Below are 19,231 nucleotides of genomic sequence, written 5' to 3' on the forward strand. Positions count from 1 at the left end.
AGTGGTTGCAATTATAGAGCTCATAAAATGGTTGAGCTGTGTATAGGAATTTCTCATGTACAGTATGGCCTACATGATGGCCTTTAGTTGTTGACTTATTCTTCCAGCTTGTAGGATGAGGTCCTTTCTGATAAGGCATATGGAAAATTATTATATGTAGCATTTGTATTTTATGTAGATATTGTTGTAGATATTTTTTCATAGACTGAAAGAACTGACATAGTCCTTCCATGTCAAAAGATTTAAGTATGCCTCACGGAAAATAGCATTCTTAGCAAATAAGGAAAATAATCCTCCCTCCCTAATTTTTCTCCAAGCCATACTTTATATATTTGATAAAAAAATCTACCAAAGTGATGTTGATCATCAAAATAATGCACTGCTATCGAGGTTTGATTTGAATACACATACATTTATTACCACTATGAAGACACAATATTGTGTCTGGCTGGGAATTGATGTGACAGGAAAAGATTCACCAGAGAAAAATACATGATGACCAAACTGTGAGCATACAATGAGCACTAAGTGTTGCAAACAGCTATTTTAGGTTACTAGCAAGTTAATTGGTCAGTTGTCTATAGGCCCATGTAGTTTTTTTTTTTCCTCTCCCATTTTCTTGTTGCTTATACATCCTGTGTGCCCCTAAGTGTGATAATCTGCCTCTGCAGACAGCATTCTAATTTTTTGTTTGTTCAGGAAAGGCCTAGTTGTAAAGATATTGATAATATTAAAAAAATATTTTTAAGTAAAATTAAAAATTCAAGTCGTAAAATAACAGCTATTCATTGTGGTAGTTCAGAAAGCCTTGAATGGACCTTTGAATCGGGTTATCTTTCATGTCATTGTTATTTTTTGCAGGCGTGGAATGTGAACTGGGAGGTGAAACATATGATGGTTCAATTTGAGGAGGGCAATATCATCTTCAGTTGTTTGTCGGCAGATTGCAAAGTCATTCACGAATTCATCGGCGGATATATTTTCCTGTCTATGCGCTCCAAGGAAGCTAACCAATCTCTTAATCTGGAGATGTTCCACAAACTGACTGGAGGATGGTCTTAAGCCTAGTTGCGTTGTGTGTTTCTGAGTCATCCTGAGCAGTGCCTCTCTTGCGTTGTTGATCAAGCCTGGTAGGCTGCATGGAACATGTTCTTTTTAGAAGGATGTGTAAATGTTTATTGTCATATATTTTGCATGTTGTTCGATGGATGTTGATGAAATACAGTAATACTCACGGATGAGTATTTAATTGTGAATAGCTGTGGTTTTTCTGAAGAATAGTGTGCTTAACTAATTAGTTGCAGAGATAGTCTTCAGAAAGATTAAGCACAAATACATCTTTTGTGTTTCATTGCACAGTTTGAAAGTGCCTTAGAAAAAAATCAATAATATAATGCCTTGTACCATTGATGCCATTTCCACTTGCACAAAATTCCAAAGTAACCTTATTAATCCTCTTTAATGTTTATTGAGAGCTTTTCAAATACTTTATAAGATGTTGACCATATTTTTCACAATCAAAACATTTATTACGAACGTAAAACTATACCATTGTAACAAATATATATACATACATATATAAATAGTGTGTACTATTGCAGTTTTATTGTTATAGTTATAAACATGAAAAACATTTTATGAATTTTAAAAGTAAATGTTATTTCTACCATATGCTCTTGCAGTTTTAGCCCAATATATTTTTTATTCAAACTATTAAAACTGTGAATGTTGTAATGCCAGTTTTGTACTGACACCGTTACTGTGTTACATACATATGTACAAGAATACATATTTATACATTTGTGTATATGCATAATGCCTTCCAAGGGTGCCATTAGTCACCTTACAGCAATCACTGTACCACCAAATACTTTTTTGTCTTGGACGTTTTGTATTTTATTAGTTTTGGAACGATGTATTGTATATAATGTGAGTTGAGTGATCGAGGAGACAAATTTAATAATCCATATTGGTACACTTTTGTTTATAGCATTTAAATGCTACCTCCTGTGGCATTGTATATATAATCTGAACAGGTTTTAGGTTTCTTATTGTTTCCTGATACCAAACTAAATCACAGTTGAGCATTGTAAGAAGTGACAAATTTGTCTATGTAAATACATTTCTCATGGAATTTTAACTGAAGTCTTCCACCCTTGGCATCCATAATTTTTATATTAAATGCTTTGCTGTGAATACAGTATTTCATTTGAATTGTTTGCATGTTGTTTTTACAATACCAATGGTTTTTAACTATTAAACATACTCTCAACCAGTATATCTATTTTATGTTATTGTTATGCCTTGCTGGTCCTATAAGTCGATGAAAAACTTCCGTTTTTCTCAGGCTGTACGTTAGTATTGAACTATGTCGTTATTTTCTATTGTGATATCTGGTTTTTTCATGTTGAGTAATGGCAGTGAACCTCTCAGGATTCCAACCATGTTAAAAACTTCATTTCTGCCGAATTTTCAAGCTCTGACTCAGGGCTATTTCTCTCGAGATTCCTTACAGGAATCCCAAGAGAAGTTTACTCACGTAATTAGCCAGGAAAGCATCAAATCATATTTTATGGCAGTGGAGATTTATCGGGTGTCACACCAGGTAAGGTCCTCCATATCTCCTCCGACATTTCAATGTGTAACTGGCCCATCATTCTCGGTACTTCAGGAATCCTATGATGGATGATATCCAGTGAATCCAATGGGATTCCTGAATCCCTGAGGATGATGGGCAAGTTGCGCATCAAAACGTCGGAGGACTTTATCCTATGGAGGACCTTACCCTGTGTGAGACCTGAGACATCTTCACTGTCGTTACTTTTGCCATTATTACGTACTCAGATGCATCAATGATCTAGCTTAGAATAAGAGGTGTCTGAGAGATCGAATATTTTATTCAATGATTAATGCTGCATGAGAGCACTTCACGTTTTTTATTTTTATATCAGCTGCCTCGAATCAACAAAAACTTGGATTATCTCAGAAATCTTCAACAAATAAAAATTAATGGAGTATATGGAATGGTTTTTAATTTCAATATACACAGTAACATATATTTTCATATTTATTGTGTAAACTTCATTATCTCAACCTTAACCATCACAGGATAAATGGGTAACAATGAATGAAATTGATTTCATTATCATAGATAATGAAATGCGGCACTGTTGCGATCATCAGTCACTATCATCATCCTCATCTTCATCATCTTCATCTTCCTCTCCTTCATCGTCTTCACCGCCTTCTCCCTCTCCTATTTCCTCTTCATCCTCATCTCCAGGCCATTTCCTCTTCCTCTCCTTGGCCATCCAATATTCTTTCTCCTCAGCAATTGTTGGATCCGGTACTTCCATACACTCAGGCCCCACCTTATACTCAGACTGAATGGTTGGCATTGGTGTTGGCGAGTAGGAAAAGGCCGAGTACTTGTGGCCCCATCCCATATAAATGTTCTCAAATTTTTGTTTTGGGCTAAAAAAATAAAATTATCAATACTTAATTCCCTACTTGTGCTTTTTGCTGGTCTTTTTTTATCATAATTGTCATCAGAAAACTCAATGGGTGATATATATATATATATATATATAGTAGGTTGTAAGAATCAGGGGCACAGCTAGGAATTAAGGCTGGGGGGGTTTAGGTGCAACTAAATACCGGGGTGTGTGGGGGTATGGAATACCCACCAGGATAAGCGGTATGTGCGATATTAATAAATTGCGGAATTTTAAGATGAATGGTTCAAATTGTGAGTTTTACGGCTTTCTGAGGGATATTTTATTAATCCTTACATTATTCTGTTAGTAATATCAATCCAATTAAGTAAAAGGGGTTAAACTTAAAAAGTTCTCTGAGCTCTGGGGGTGGGTTTATCCCCCAAAACCCCCCCTGCGCTGCGCCACTGGTAAGAATAACCTGATATGTCAGCTCTGGTACATTTAATGAAAGGAGTGAGCCTATAAACTGCCCTATTGAGGCATAATTTTAGGTTTGGAATTTGCATTCAACTAAAATCATCAATGTACTGCAGCAACTAATTTGTTCAACCAGCACCATTCAGCTTCAATCGCTGTAATTATGAGTGATGACACTGACATTTGGCCCTACCCCAGAACTCAATACATTTTATTAAGCTCTTGCAGTAGGAGGGGAGGACTAATCCATTGCCTACTTGTCTAAAACAAAATCTTTTTACTTCTTTCTTTTGTCAGATGGTGGATAATGCTGGTGGTAATGAGCTCTCCTCCTCGCACCCATGCGAGTACCTTTCAGTTGGTAGAATTAGAACTTAGGTAGGTTAAATGATGCTCATTTTAATCATTTGCATTGCTCTAGACTTAAAAATAAATAGGCCTCCTCCTGTTTCAAGCCAAATACATAATTTCCTCTCGAATGAGAAAAAATAAAGGAGGGTGTGCCTCCCCTCTACCCCTAAAAAGTTGCTACTGAAGTTTATACTTTAGACCTTGTACCAGAAGTGTATTTTTAAGTTTTTGTTTGTAGTTGTTAAGGTATATGAATTTTAGTTTACTTTTTTATAAAACTTAATATATTATTTTGGATCTTTATTGGCCTCTTTCCTGCAGAAATACCTATATGGTTACCTGCTGACTACAGTGATTAGAGGGAACAATTCTTTGCCTTGTTATTGAGCTAAATTACCTGTGGTGAAGCTTTCGTCAATCATCAAGAGGAACATTCTTAAATGGATGTGATGTACCTCTAAGGGTGAACAGCTATCAAGATAATATGTAAACCTGAGGAAAACTAAAAAGTAATTTGAGCCATGGAATCTGAGGACGGAGATTTTTCTAGTACTTCGTTACCTAATTAGACCATTGGTATTAACCAAGTACATATTCAAAAGGAGGTATATATAAACACTTTCAACCCCAATATTCAAAGAAACTTAAGAAATCTCTGCCACCACGAGGATTTAAACCAAGACCCCCTGGGTGGAAAACCAACACACTAGCCTCCACACAAATCTGACCCCTTACAAATGAGATCTTTTTATAAGGAAGAAGGTAGGGTACGAATTTGGAGGAAGCAACCAACAGTTGGATTGGATTGGTTCTTGATCCATTTTTATTGAGTACCTATTTTTCATAGAGGGTTATGGTTCATGAAAACTGCCTAAAATAAATCAGCCAAGGTATCACGCAGCTGATTGAATCCAAAACAGCCCTCTATTTAAAGTATAAAATGTAAATTGAGGTTGGGAAAAGCTTGCAAATTGGGTTTTGCACAATTTATTTTGATGGGGTTATCTTTGGCTTAGGTTCTTATTCTTTTCCTAAGCTAAAGAAGTGGTGAAAACCAAGTACCAAAGCGACCCATCCCTTGTATCAAGGTAAGCATTTCTCAATTATGAGACTCGAGTGTAGAAGGGTTGTAAAGGTTTGTCACTATCTGTTACATGTGCTTACCCAGCTGTGCAATATGCTGCAGCGCCTGGCCATAAGTTTGACCTGACGACTGCAAAAGCATTCTCAGCATCAAACTTAGTGGAGAGAGTCACACTCCATGGATTTATGAACTCGGAGGTGGTGTCTTCCGAGAGTGAGGTGAGGAGTGGAGGTCCAACCTCTGGCTCTTCCTCTTCCTCCTCCTCTTCTTCCTCCTCTGATTCTTCATCTTCATCCTAATATGAAATAAACAAGAGAAGAAAAATGAGGAGGTGTACTTGGCTGCACTCCAATCCATTACTTGTATACTGGGAAACGTATACGAATACAGTAGACCAGCGGTTCCCAAACTTTTTTCCTCCCATACCCCTCGATACATACATATATAACTAATATTGCACCCCCAAAAATGTATCATGCACATTTTATTGCATACATAATTTCACTATGGGTAGGTGGCACATTTCGTTATAAATAACAGTGTAATCAGAAACTTTGTTTTAAATACCCCATATGATATGTATACATACCAGGGGCGGATACAGAAAACACTCAAGGGGGGGGGCGCAAAAGATGTATTGAGTTGCCTTTACTTTTTATCGCGATATCGCAATAAAAAATAATCAAGTCACAGGCAGAGTAAAATAAAATTTTAATTAATGTAATTATCTATATATATAAAAGAAAGTCGAAAATCGTGTTAGTTAGAACACTTATAACTCGAGAACGGCTGCACCGATTTCAATGAGATTTGGTTCTTTGGATTCGTCTCAGGCGGGGTTAACATATAGGCCATTAAAAAAAGGATAATTTCACACAAAAAATTCATCTCTTTCCTATGGACATGCTTTTAGGAGTTATAGTAACACAACAATTGATAAGTCGGTCAAAACTACAAATTAAATAATTTGTTTTGTTTTTACCGCTTTAATAAATGAATTTAGTAACAATATAACATTTTAATTACTAAATATATTCAAAATATTAATTAAATTGAAATTACATTTTTAAAATTTAATTCGAGCTGATTGTAAGCCCAGCCGTGGCCCAGCTCGAGTTGACACTTCACTACCGTGTTTGTAAACAAATCTCCAAGCAATTGTTGACAAACGGTAATGTCCGTGTTCCTGTCGAGGAATCGAGTAGTTTTAACTCATTTCCTTGGAATGATTGCAAATTAGTTCCAGTGAGCTCATCAACAAAGAGTTCCAGAATATGATTGATCACCAAAAGAATCAAAGATGGTTGATTTAGCGAGCAAGAACGAAGATGTGGATGACTAAAACGAGGTAAATTCAAATAGTTCGTACTCTGCATGGATTCGAATCTTTTAAATGTGTTACAAACGAAGACGAAATCACCAACTATCTATCTGAATATTTTAAGTCCTTGGACGTACCTGGCTTACCAAGGCACGATTTACAGAAAAATGTAGTTTCTGTGCTCATGATCTTTCGAAGCCTAAACCAACCATAACTATCCAACGGAACGTGTTTGATCATTAAAAAAATTGGTGATGAATGTGATTCACGCAACTTTACTCAAAGGAAAATTCAAAGGTTAGGAAGTCCTCATTCCGTAGATTCCATGATCTCAACTCATATGCCCTTTTGAGCTTAAACGTATTCAATTTACAATTCGTGTTGCATTCGTGATAACGATTAAAAAATCGCATGGTCATTCTTTCAGTTTTTGTGTTGTTTGTGCTCATGTGCTAATGAAAACCCATGATTTTCTCATGGTCAATTTAGCGTGCTATGTTCACGAGTCGATAAACCATCCTCTGTATTTCTTCCTTCGCTTCAAGTGCGTAGCTAGGATAGGGGGTTTTGGGCGCAGCTAATACCACGGGTCTGTAGGGTATAGAAAACTCGCTAAGGTAAGCGGGAAGTGTGGGGGCACTTCCCCCAGACATTTTTTAAGATAAATGGTTCAAAATAGTGGGTTTTGTGGCTGTGTGAATAGTTAAATATGTTTTGTTTGTTAGTCATCCGTCCACCTAATATTAATAACAAAATCTTTCATAAAAAAATTCTCTAAGCTCTTGGGGGCGGGGGTTTATCCTCCAAAACCTCCCTTCGCTGCGTCACTGCTTTGCTTCGCTATATTTATTTAGCTTCATCCGCTTCATCTTGCGTCTGATAACAGAACGAAAACTGTTGTTTCTCAGAAGGTGCTTGACGCAAGACATTAAACCCGAATGTGTAGGGCTCACCGTGGTGCGTTTACGCATGCAGTACGTTTACGCAGTGCATTTTTTCCAAACAGAGATACTAAAACTGGCGCGCCTTAGGTCATTTAATGCGAATGCTGCTTCATAGGGGCTTTTCTTGCACGATTTTGAGCATCAGTCAAGCGTCGGTCTGGGGTCGTGTCAACCTGCCCCCTGAATGGGCCAAGTGTATGCAACAGACTTGGACCTAAAAACATTTTTTTACAGCTAATAACGCAAATAGCCAACAACTGAATGCGTATAATTTTTATTTCATGAGCTGCTTTATTAAACCACAATGCCCAAAATTTCTTAAGCTAAAACGTAAGAAAATTTGTTGAAAAAATTCCGCGTAAACGTGCTCCGATTCACCCTATATAGATTCAATAAAGAAAATGTCTTTCTGACAAGCAATTTTGGTACTAATTTACGTATTTTTATATAATTTGTATCCTTATTTTATTATAATAAATTAAACATGATTAAAAACGATACAGCCGCTCTTGATTTATAAATGGTGTAAGTAAACTGTAAGTTCATTGATTGTTAGGCGGTACGAAGTTCGCCGGGTCAGCTAGTACACATATATAAGACAATGCCATCTTATGATATAAAAAAGTCACAATCGTGGTTCTGCCATGTTTGCCAATACGGCCGGACCCGCAAGGGAGGGGCGCGCGCCCCCCATCTGTATCCGCCACTGATACATACATACTGCCTGGTTTAGAGATACATATGTACAAAGTTTCTGGCAGGCAAGCAGCTAGGAATTAAGGCTAGGGGGGGTTTCAGCACAACTGGGGATTTTATCCTGGTAATATGTAATACCCGCCAGGGTAAGCGAGAGGTGCGGGTGCCCTCCAACGAAAATTTTCGAGACAAGTGGTTCAAAATGGTTGGTTTTACGGCTTTCTGAGGGGTATGTTATTAATCCTTGCTCTATTCTATAAGTAATATTTATCCAATTAAGTGAAATGGATTCAAATTAAAAAATTTATTCCCCCCCCCTCGCTGCGCCCTCCACTGCGCCACTGATTTCTGGTGTTTACCGATTATTTTCGGTGTGCCCTCGACTGGTTCATTGCATACCCCAAAGGGGTATGCGTACCACCAGTTGGGAAACACTGCAGCAGACCCTTACTTTACGACATTAATCCATCATAATAGGACCAATGATAATGCAAAATCTGTTGTATGTTGAATCTGCATTATTTCTGGAGGAGTTAGGTATCAGCTCAAGCACCTTGAAAAATTTGAATTTTTAGCAAATCAGTGGTGGTGCCCAGGGTGGTGGTGCCCTTGAGGATTCACTCTTGAGGGCTGGGACCAATTTCTGTAGGCTTATTCACCTAGTCACTCAGGAGAGGATGAAAAGGGGAAGGAGGCATTGCCACAATGAGAGCCCACTGCAGGGTAGGGATGGATGGAAATTGGATGAAAGATTCTCAATGTCATCATAAAGTGTGCGAAAAATCCACAGGAAAAAAAATCGATGGCCTTGACGGGGATTCGAATCTGGATCCCTCGATTTCCAGCCCTGTGCTTTATCCAGTTAAGCTATTGAGGCATCATTCTCCCCTGTGGAAATTTGAGGACTATACTGGACAATTTGTGCAATGCAGGTAACTCCTCAAAAGTTATCACTGTGGCTAGCCCAGGTATACTAAAATTAGTCATCATAAAGACTTGAGCTATTATTAGCGAAACCAGCAATGCTGTTCCTACAAAAAAGAAGAATTTTCTGTAATTAAGAATATTCCACAGATTTTTCTGTAATGATTGATTAATGATAATTGTTGACGCAGTGTGGCAGTGACAGATGTGAGTGAAATCAAAATCTGCAAAATTAGAACTTATGAAAGCAAGCGCAAAATCAGCTCAGATCACATGGCGAATCCATTGTAAGTCAAACTTGCTGCAAAGCGGAGACATACTGTAGAGGACATGCCAATTAATTGGAGCATTGGGACAACTACACATTGCCCTAATGAAATCAAGAGAAAAATTTCTGAATGGTAAATCTTATTTTGATGGTGGTGGCTCATGTTGCATCAAAAGACAGAGAGTCTTCCACTCTTTTCCTTCCTCTCCTATCCTTACCCATAGTGGAACTAACTTGCTCATGATCATGGCAGCTCGTCTTTCATTTTTTCCTTCCCATTTCCTCACCCTCATCAATCACACATTAACAGAATATGTATGTATTTCGTACAGTAGGTCGTATATTGTTTTTAATCTCAGACTCTTGCCTGCCAGACTCTTGTACATATCTTGATGAATTTATAAATTCATTATGATATATATGTAATGATATAAATAATATGTAAATTCATCATCATAAATTTTAAAAAAATGGGAGCAAGGATGGATCCAGCATTTTTTTCTGGTGTGGGGGTTTGACAGGCAAAAAGTCTTCCCATATTTCAGATTAAAAACAGCATATCACAATTACTGAACAAAATATTCACTTTATTTCAATATGAATTTTGATGTTTAAGGCTCCATAATACACAAAACATAATGATAAACGTATTGAAAATCTTGTCTATTTTTAAGCCTTTAGGGGAGGACATGTGCCACCCCCTCCTAAACGTGCCTATGTATTGGAGCTCCTGGAAAATTCTGGAGGGTTGGCAACCCTATGCTAATCTGAGGTAATTTGCTCAAGTTAGAAAATAAAGTTTTACCTCATCTTCGGCACCTTCTTTGGGATTCCACCATAGAGCTCGACCTTGCTGGAGGATATGTTGACTCTGATGAACCCAGAATGCCATCGATGGATCAGTTAGATCTGTCAGTGACACGGGCTCAAATTCTTCATTTTTCATGAGCTGTGACCTCTCTAATGAAAATATTTTAATTATTTATTTTGAATGTAGAGGAGATTTTGACATGATTACTTTTAATTCAATTGATTGACAATCAGGTTTTCTGAATTGAGTCACAAAGAATCCATAAAGCATATTCTAATTATCTGAAAAGTGTGAGGCCCTTAACACGTTGCGCACCAGGGTATTTAAATTCCTAGGAACGCTGATTCTGGGTGGAGGTGTTGAGATTGGAAATATGCCATTGGTTTAAACATGTTTAAAAAGCAAATGTTTAGCATATAACTTTACCCAATCAAACGTTATGATGCATCAATTCATTATGAATAACGAACATTAACTGAAAACGTACTAACAAATACGTATTGTACGCTTTAAAATTGTTTAGGTTGACGCCCCTAAATGACGAGAATCTTCGTCATCCGTCCGGAACGTTCGGGAAAAAAATAACGAGAATTCTCGCCATCCGTATGCAACGTGTTAATATATGTTGGTGAATTTTTCTTACTTTCAGGTTATTCATGAAGTCTATCATTTGAAGTTGAACTCTTTCCTATTCCTTTCGATTACATCCCAGATGGCACAGAATCCTCAGTATCTAATTCGTATGCAGATAGTATCCATTGACGAAAAGCGACGGAGCGGTAGTCAATGGATACTATCTGCATACGAATTAGATATGGAGGATTCTGTGCCGTCTGGGATGTTCGTACCAAGATTTTCTGTCAATTCATATGATTATGCGGTTTCTTATTTTGATAAATAATTTCAGTTTTTTAAATTTATTTTGGAAATAATATCATTCACTGTGGTCTGATAGTGATGTGGGTTTTTTAAGGATGTCTCAAGGAATTACCATTCTCATCTTCATAGTCCTCATCTTCATCAAAGTCATAGTAATCCAAGGGTGAGATTAGAGTTCCAGCTGAAATACGAGCTATTTGTGCTCTTAAGTAGTTGATTTCTTTGCCTGGAAAAGGAGGAAATGTTGCCACCTGCAAAGAATTGAATGAAATCAAAGAGCTTGTGCCAACATGCCTTTCTTTGTCATTTATCATTTTCCCTAATCAGAGTGGGTGTTTTCTACCTTAGATTTTATCAAAAAAAATTGATCAACAATGCTTTATAAATACTAAAAGTAAAACTATGAAAAGACATTTGGAGAATCGTTTCTACAATAAAAATCAGGGGATTTAATGGTGTGTTAAATTTCAACCACGAGAAGGAGAATAATAGCTTGAATTGCGTTTTAATAAATTGAATCAGTTTTATGATATATAAAAAATATGGTACATAAAAATGCATGTGCTGTCTTCTATCTTCAACCATATATCTTTAATTACATTATCTCCTTTACTTAAAATATCTTGGACAGCATTAACCTAATTATCATGAGCATGGGCTTAAGTTGAACAATCCTTCAATAGGGAACTCTTATGCATATTAAATAAAACATATATGTTGGTTTGTACTTCACTATCTAGATCCCCGGTAAATGCTAATTTAATCTGCCTTGCAGCACTGATTTGAGCAGGTGTTACATCAGGTAGCTTGACCCATTCTTCAATTAGTTCGCTGCATACATAGTACACCTGAAATATGTAAGAAACATTCTCGAGATAGGTAGGTCAAGCCATATTTTTAGTGGACAGTTTCGTTTCTTTAAACTACTTGAAGCACAATACAACCCATCTTGCATGTGTTCCTCAATCCCTGATTAGAATAGAATGGCATCTTTTAGACTTGAATCCAACTATGGTGCACATGATGTAATAATGAATTTAGCTGAGTGGTCTCAACCAATGAATTGACTCTTACAAATGTGGCAAGAAATAATTCTTTCACTTGGTAAAAAATGAAATAGGGTTTTTGTGTAGTATTTACAATGATATTGATAGCATTGTGATAAACCAAACTAGAAATTAGATGGCCTATGAAAATAAATTTCTCAGTTTTTTGCACACCTTAGAATTCAGTCCAGTTCCAGGTTCCTCATTTTTAATTTCAACAATTTTAACCTCAGCTGCTTTAGGAAATGGAGGCACTTTTACTTCGGCAAAAATTCCTATACGTTCAATGCTTGAAATATCTGGCCGAGTTTCTATTTCAGGCACAATGCTTTCATCTTTCTCGCCTTCCTCCTCATTTTCCTCTGGCTGAATTTCTTCCTTTTCATTTTCTCCCTCTTCCTCTGTTTCTTCAAGGGCCTCTGGTGAGAATTTCACTTCCAATACATGATAATTTTTTTTCTTGCCATAAATTTTTCCCCAATACCTGGAATGATAAAAGTAAGATGGTTTGTAGCCATTATGCCTTCACTTTGGATTTAAACCAGAAGGCCTATAATTCATGAAATGTATGTTAATTTCATCATTTTGAGAAACACGTAATTTTTCCAACCATAAGTTTTGCTATCACTTTCCAAATTAATGAAAGAGATGAAGTCCAATTAAATAACTATTTTTATAAACTTGAACTGTATTTGTCCTTTAAATATTATATAACTATGTTGTGTTCTTTCTGGAGTGTTGGTGTGGAAATGTTTTTTCTTTATTTCTGAGTAATGCCAATGTTTAGGTGGATTAATTCGCTTTCATCAGGGCTTACTTCTCATTTTTTTCCTGACAAACTCATATATGCACTGTGAACAACCTGAATGTCTTTTGTCCAGTGGCGGCGCGTGCGTATACGCATGTTAGCAAGTGCACACCCAAAGATGAATGAATTATAAAAGAAAACTATTCCTTTGGAACGAGAAGGATAAAAATCCTGTCTGCATATGCAAGAAACATGAAGCTCTGAACGCTACGGCTATCTCCTTTTCGAATTCACTGCTCTACAAGTATGCGATCCTGTGGCATCGCGCCAGGTGCATTTTCGGTCTCTGCGATCGCTTGAGGGTGCTCTGGCGGAACGAAGTAAGCGGGGTGGGGGGGGGGGGGGTATGTACAGTTCAAATGGGTGATGGGAGCAGACTCAAAACGATGCGAGTGTGCACACGCATATTTTTGGTGAGTGACTCGCAAGTAGTGTAGTGGTGTAGCCGCTACCTACACTAGTATAGTATAGTATATTTTATTATCCGAAGACCAGATTACACTGATATAGGAGTCGTCAGGTACATAAAAAATATAACACAGGTACATAAAAAATATAACACATGTACATAAAAAATATAATAGACAAATAATTATACACTATTACCCTGAAGAAATTCATCTACGGAATTCATCTACTACCTGCGCCCAGGATCCTTGTCCATTTACAGAGTCATCTGTATGGCCGTTTTCTACACTACTTCCTCATAGGGTGTAAGGAAAGGAGAATGAATTTCACCTACCATCACTTGTAAAGGTGTGTTTAGAAAAATTATTTTCATGCATGCTAATATTATTTCTGTTCATGCAATTTTAAGGGTAGAATATACCAGTGATATGTTTTGCTTGCTATGTATTCTATTATGACGAAATATGATGCTCATGGATTAGTAGTAACATAATATAATTAAATCATCCTATATCTGCTCTAATGCACACCCTAGATAAATTACCACCAGCCGCCACTGCTTTTGTCATGAAAAAATAACAACATATGGTGAGGTAAATATGGTTAAAATAAAAAATGTGAAACCTGCAACTGAACCAAATTGTCAGGTGTGCATAAAACTGAGGAATTATTATTTTGTATCCTGACCAACACTCCAGAAACGTCAAATCTCAGTTGCAAATAAGTGGCTGAAAATATATTTGAAACTATTAATTCAGAGATCGGCTCCACCTTACTTATAGTCCACAATATGTACTTTGCATGATAAATCATTATTATGATTGTCATTTTTTCAAGTTTAAAAAATAACTTGCCTGATTTTTTCAAAGTCTTCCAATTTTTTTGAGAATGCTTGAATTGACAGTCCAAGGCAAAATATTTCATGTTTTGGGAGGGCAATACCCATTTGTTCAAAATAAAAAAAGGTGTCCAAAAGATTTGGTAAGGGAGGTTCTGTTTGCTCCTCATCTTCATCAGGCACTTCTTTAAGCTCCAATGAAGGGGGCTAAATTGTTTTCATGGAAAAGAGAATTAGATGTCAAAGTGTATAACTGAGAAAAATCTGTGTATAGTTTTTGTGAAAAAAAATCATTTAGAATGGAATTAAAATTCCTGGACTGAGGAATTGACTATGATGTAACCATCTCTGAAGCAGGAAATTTTAGCCTATTTAGTCTAAATGATTTTTTCTGATGAAATTATATTAGCCTGAAAGTCCAACATTTATGTCGATGGCTGAAATTTTTAGGTTTGCAGAAATTAAGACCTTTCATAAGAGTAATTGACATTTAATGTAATTTTCTGTTTGAGGAATGGACTCACTATTTCAAGCAAGGTTGAATATTTCAGAGCAAAATCAAGATCAGGTGGAGGTTGATATTCATCTTGAAATACATCTCGTTGTTGGAAATTTTCTTGTTTCAAATTCCTGCTATATTCTTCAATGTGGTCCACTGCATTTGGTGGTTGCTCGACTAGAATTTTATGAATGAGTGCAGTCAGGTGGTCGTATCTTGAAAAGAAAATCAACCAAAAATTCATCAACGATCTGCATTAATGATAAACCTGTTACCAAGATCAGGCAATAATCACTTTTCATGAAAATGAGCTTTCCATATTGGACTAGCATTTTCATGGCACATAGGAAAACTACAACCATAGCCAGGAATTTTGGCTGGGGATGGGAGGCATAGGAGCACTCCAGGCATGGATGGAGTTTTGGGGGGCCAGGTGGAGCTAGGCTCCTCAGCTTAAATGGTAATTTGTCCGAAAAAAAGTACGAAACATTTATTAATGCCAAAACATGTTAATAATAATAATAATAATTTTTTATTGTTCCTAGAGATCACATGTTCCGGTGACATTGGAAGTCGTCAAAATAAAGTAAATAATTAAAGTAATAGTTACAAATAAATGAAGTGATATAACATTTACAATTTTTACAGATAAAAGAAAAAAAGTTACAATTTTAGTGGTTGATGGGCAAAGATTACTCCGAGCCCAACATAAAATCCTTCAGGCTATAATAGTTATTTTCCATTAAATATTTCTTCAAAGCATTCTTGAATGGTGTAGGTGGAAGACATTTAATATCATACGGTAGCCTGTTGCATATTTTTGATAGGGAGAAAAGGGGTCCTTTTTGGCAGAAAGTGCTATGTTAGTTATTGTTGAATGTTAGTGTTAGATAGTCATTAAAAGTTGTTTTCGGAGGCTAATTTAAACAAAATTTCAAGGCGACGACCCCAGAGACTCCCCTTTTCACTGGGAGATATTCAAAAGCCCTTAAACCCCTGGCAGGATTGCTTGCTCCCTCAAAAATAAAACTCTAAATTCCAACCATGACCCCAGGACCACCCATTCACCACTGAGGTCTGAGGAGTACCCCATTTCAATATGGGGGAACTCCCTCGGATTTTTTTTATTTTATCTTCTCAGAATTTCATTTAAGCCAAATTTATGTGGAGTTTTTTTTGTGTGATATTGGTTGGAGTGTGAAGCGTGGCCTCCACAATTTCAATTCGTAAATTTTTCTTGGGGGGCCACAAGCCTTCATAGGGATGTGCACACCCCTCAGGATTTCCCTAGCTATGCTCATCTCTACTACACACTACCATTCGAAAATGGCAATGCTTCCTGGTAGAGGACAGAAGGGGCCTTTTTTATAAGTGGAAATATAAGTCACATTAACTTGACATTATACGGTTCTTGCTCCAATTTTTATAGATTTCCAATAGGGTGGTTTCCTATTATTTTTTTATTGCCTAAATCAAAAGATTATTACTCCTGGAGTACGTATTTCATGCTTTTAGATTTTTAAATGACGATATCTATTTTTCGCGATTAAATGAAAAGTGAAAATTTTCAAGCGCGTGAAAACGCGACGCGTAAGTATGGTTGCCGGGAAATCTCTCCGTGCGACGTATTTCTGGTTCCCACTGCCGCCCTGTGAGGTGACCTTGAGGCGAGTTGAGCGCTGATACGACGCAGGCTGGTAGCGGGTAGCTGAGTACCCTGCTGGCTGGTAGCGCTTGGCTTAAATAAGGATTATTAATACCTTATCAAACGAAGGAAACTTTCCAACCTTAGCCAGTTTTAGTAGGTGATTATTAAGATATGTTTCCCTGAGCTCTGCGCCTCATGCATGCATTGGTAACCTCAGACGATGTATAACTCCTATCTTCTCGTATAGAAACTAGGTCCCTGTGACGTCACGTGCAGTGGCATCGCATGGGCGCCAATCTGGCCCTTTTCAAATGAGGATAAAAATGGACCATTGCCCTTCGTCTAAACCGGTATTTCTAAAACGAAATAATTTGTATATTTTGAATACACTAATGGTGGGTAATGAATTGCAATCAATGCCTTTCGTTTTCTTTGATGAAGGCAGTGGCGGATACAGATGGGGGGCGCAGGGGGCGCGCGCCCCCCCCTTGCGGGTCCGCCTGTATTGCCGAACATTGCAAAACCACAATTGTAACTTTTTTATATCATAAGATGGCATTGTCTTTTACATGTTTATAATCACTTTCAAATAAAATTTTTATATACTTTGCCTGTGACTTGATCATCTCTTATTATGATAAAAGTAAAGACAACTCAAGATATGTTGCGCCCCCCCCTTGAGTTTTTTCTGTATCCGCCACTGGATGAAGGAAACTACCCTATTCCTCAATTAATGGAGAGTTATGGAATGAGAAATTAATGATAACTCTGAGAATGAGTGTGAAATCAAGGTTCCAGAGTCTGAAAATTTAGAATTTGAGTAACACTCTCTGCACAATGACCAGAAGGCACTCGGACCAGCTAATCTCCCATACATTTGAAAGCCCAAGCATCACTTGGGATGGGGTCCATGGCTACTGCAGCCCTTACATTACCGTATCTTGAGGACTAACTTACTTTTTGGATAGATTTTAGCTACCCAGTGAGAAATGGGTGGTGGAATCCACGTGGAACCCACGTGGAATCCACGTTGAGTGGTGGATATTTGGTGGTGGTGGATATTGAGTGGTTGGACCCACGTGGAATCCACGTTGATTTCAAGTGGATTTGTGGTGATTATCATAAAATGGTAAACAGAATTTCTAATTTGTGGAACTTAACTCTCTGGTGACATTGCGTCATTTATCATCCTGAAACCACGCTAGTTATGTGAAAATGTATCGCACGTTCTATTTTTATATAATTCGTGGAAAGGCAGCCATGAGATCACATGAAAAATCGTAGACACATATATAGAAGGTTTAGATATAGAGTGGTTGAGGTTTTAATGGTTTTAGGACAGCACCAACTGCTGTTTTAATTTTTCCACCAAATTTCCACGTGGGTTCCACGTTGATTCCACGACCAAAAACACGTGGTATCCACGTTAATTCTCCACGTGGATTCCACCACCCATTTCTCACTGGGTAGGAGCTATTATGATGAAAATATCTCTAATTAGCTGACATATCTATGTTACATAATTTTGCCTCTACTAGGAAAATATTTTTGCATCCAACATTTCTATTTCCTGTTTATTTTCATTATCTAAAATATTTACTCACAGTAGAGGTGATTGTCCTATATTAACAAGAATAGTCCCACCCTTACTCTCTAGCGGCCATATTCCATTGTCTTTTCATTCCCTTTTCTTTCACTTATGCACTACTTACACTTGATGCACGCTTATGATTTTGATGCATTGCAATTGTGCCCATTTGTAGTATTTATTCTTGGTGTTTAATTGGTGTAAATGGAGTAAAAACCTACAGTATACATTAAAGATAAGTTTATAGCAAAGAAAAAGTCAAAGAGGGAAAATTTTCCTCTATGAAATATGACTCTCCATTTCATTTCTCAGATAAATTAGCTGACATGCTCAAGCAAGCTAGCATAATATCAGTCTCTCTATTTACCCAGTATATCAAAATGAAAATAGGTTCATGAAAAATATGTATAATTTTATTGAAACATATTGTTTTATCAAAACACCACATAGGAGTTAAACTGTGCAATATGGACTAACAAGGGTGTACCCAGGATGAAAACTAGAGAGGGCAAGCCATGGTTGTTCAAGTTGTAGGTAAGATTTAAGCAAGGAAAAGGTGAAGGAAATCAGTATTTTAAGGAAACTGTAACAGCTGTTTATTAGTTTTCAAACTTATTTGCTTTAAAAAATATTATTTTCTTTAAAGACTTTTTTAAAGCGATTTTTGCTTCTAGGGGGGGGGGCAGCTCCCCCCTCCGGCCCCTTGCTGGGTACGCCCATGCCGCCTAAATTTAACATTGCTCATGGTGAGCCAGGATCAGTCATACGTTTAACTGTGCACATGCAAAAGAAGCCACAAATTCAAAAAAGAAGACAGACGACGATTAAATCGGGGACAGTAAAACGGAAAAGATGAAGAACATGTTTTACTCACAAATTAAGATTAGATTCAGAGCTTCCTTTCTGCAGAAAAGCCTTTGCCAAGACTAAATCTGACATATTAAGACACTTATCAGTGATCGATGTTGATAATTAGATCCCGAACTCATGTAACTATGTACGCAGGGACAGAGCTCATTCCACGGACTTATTGTTTGCCGTGGTTCGCCGCATTCGTGAAAAACATTCGTAAATTGGGGAAATGTGGCGTAAAAAATGGCTTAATCGTATAATAAATAATATCAACTATTTTATGATATGCTTAAGCCTTGAATGAATATCTTATTATCAAAGTTGTTCGCTTTCAAGGTCGTTAAAATTTGCT

General features: G+C 37.1%; 2 protein-coding genes across 3 annotated transcripts in view; one reads left to right on the forward strand and one right to left on the reverse strand.

Annotated features, from left to right (window-relative positions):
• Positions 1–2,278, forward strand: part of LOC124168499 (unc-112-related protein-like) — a 148,286-nt gene extending 146,008 nt beyond the window's left edge. For both annotated transcript variants that reach the window (XM_046546818.1, XM_046546819.1), the window contains one exon: positions 862–2,278. In XM_046546818.1, coding sequence (XP_046402774.1) covers positions 862–1,062 — 201 coding nt within the window. In that variant the 3' untranslated portion in view covers positions 1,063–2,278. The remainder of the gene's footprint in view (positions 1–861) is intronic.
• LOC124168500 (radial spoke head protein 6 homolog A) lies at positions 1,888–19,137 on the reverse strand. Its single transcript, XM_046546820.1, has 9 exons — positions 18,902–19,137; positions 14,817–15,006; positions 14,309–14,499; positions 12,413–12,722; positions 11,921–12,040; positions 11,305–11,443; positions 10,308–10,462; positions 5,430–5,644; positions 1,888–3,474 (listed from the first exon to the last, which is right to left on the reverse strand). The coding sequence occupies exons 1-9, from the start codon at positions 18,964–18,966 to the stop codon at positions 3,180–3,182; spliced, it is 1,680 nt and encodes a 559-aa protein (XP_046402776.1). The 5' UTR covers positions 18,967–19,137; the 3' UTR covers positions 1,888–3,179.
• Between the last annotated feature and the right edge of the window lie 94 nt (positions 19,138–19,231).

The sequence above is a fragment of the Ischnura elegans genome, chromosome 11 (genome assembly GCF_921293095.1).
Source record: "Ischnura elegans chromosome 11, ioIscEleg1.1, whole genome shotgun sequence".
Classification (NCBI taxonomy): domain Eukaryota; kingdom Metazoa; phylum Arthropoda; class Insecta; order Odonata; family Coenagrionidae; genus Ischnura; species Ischnura elegans.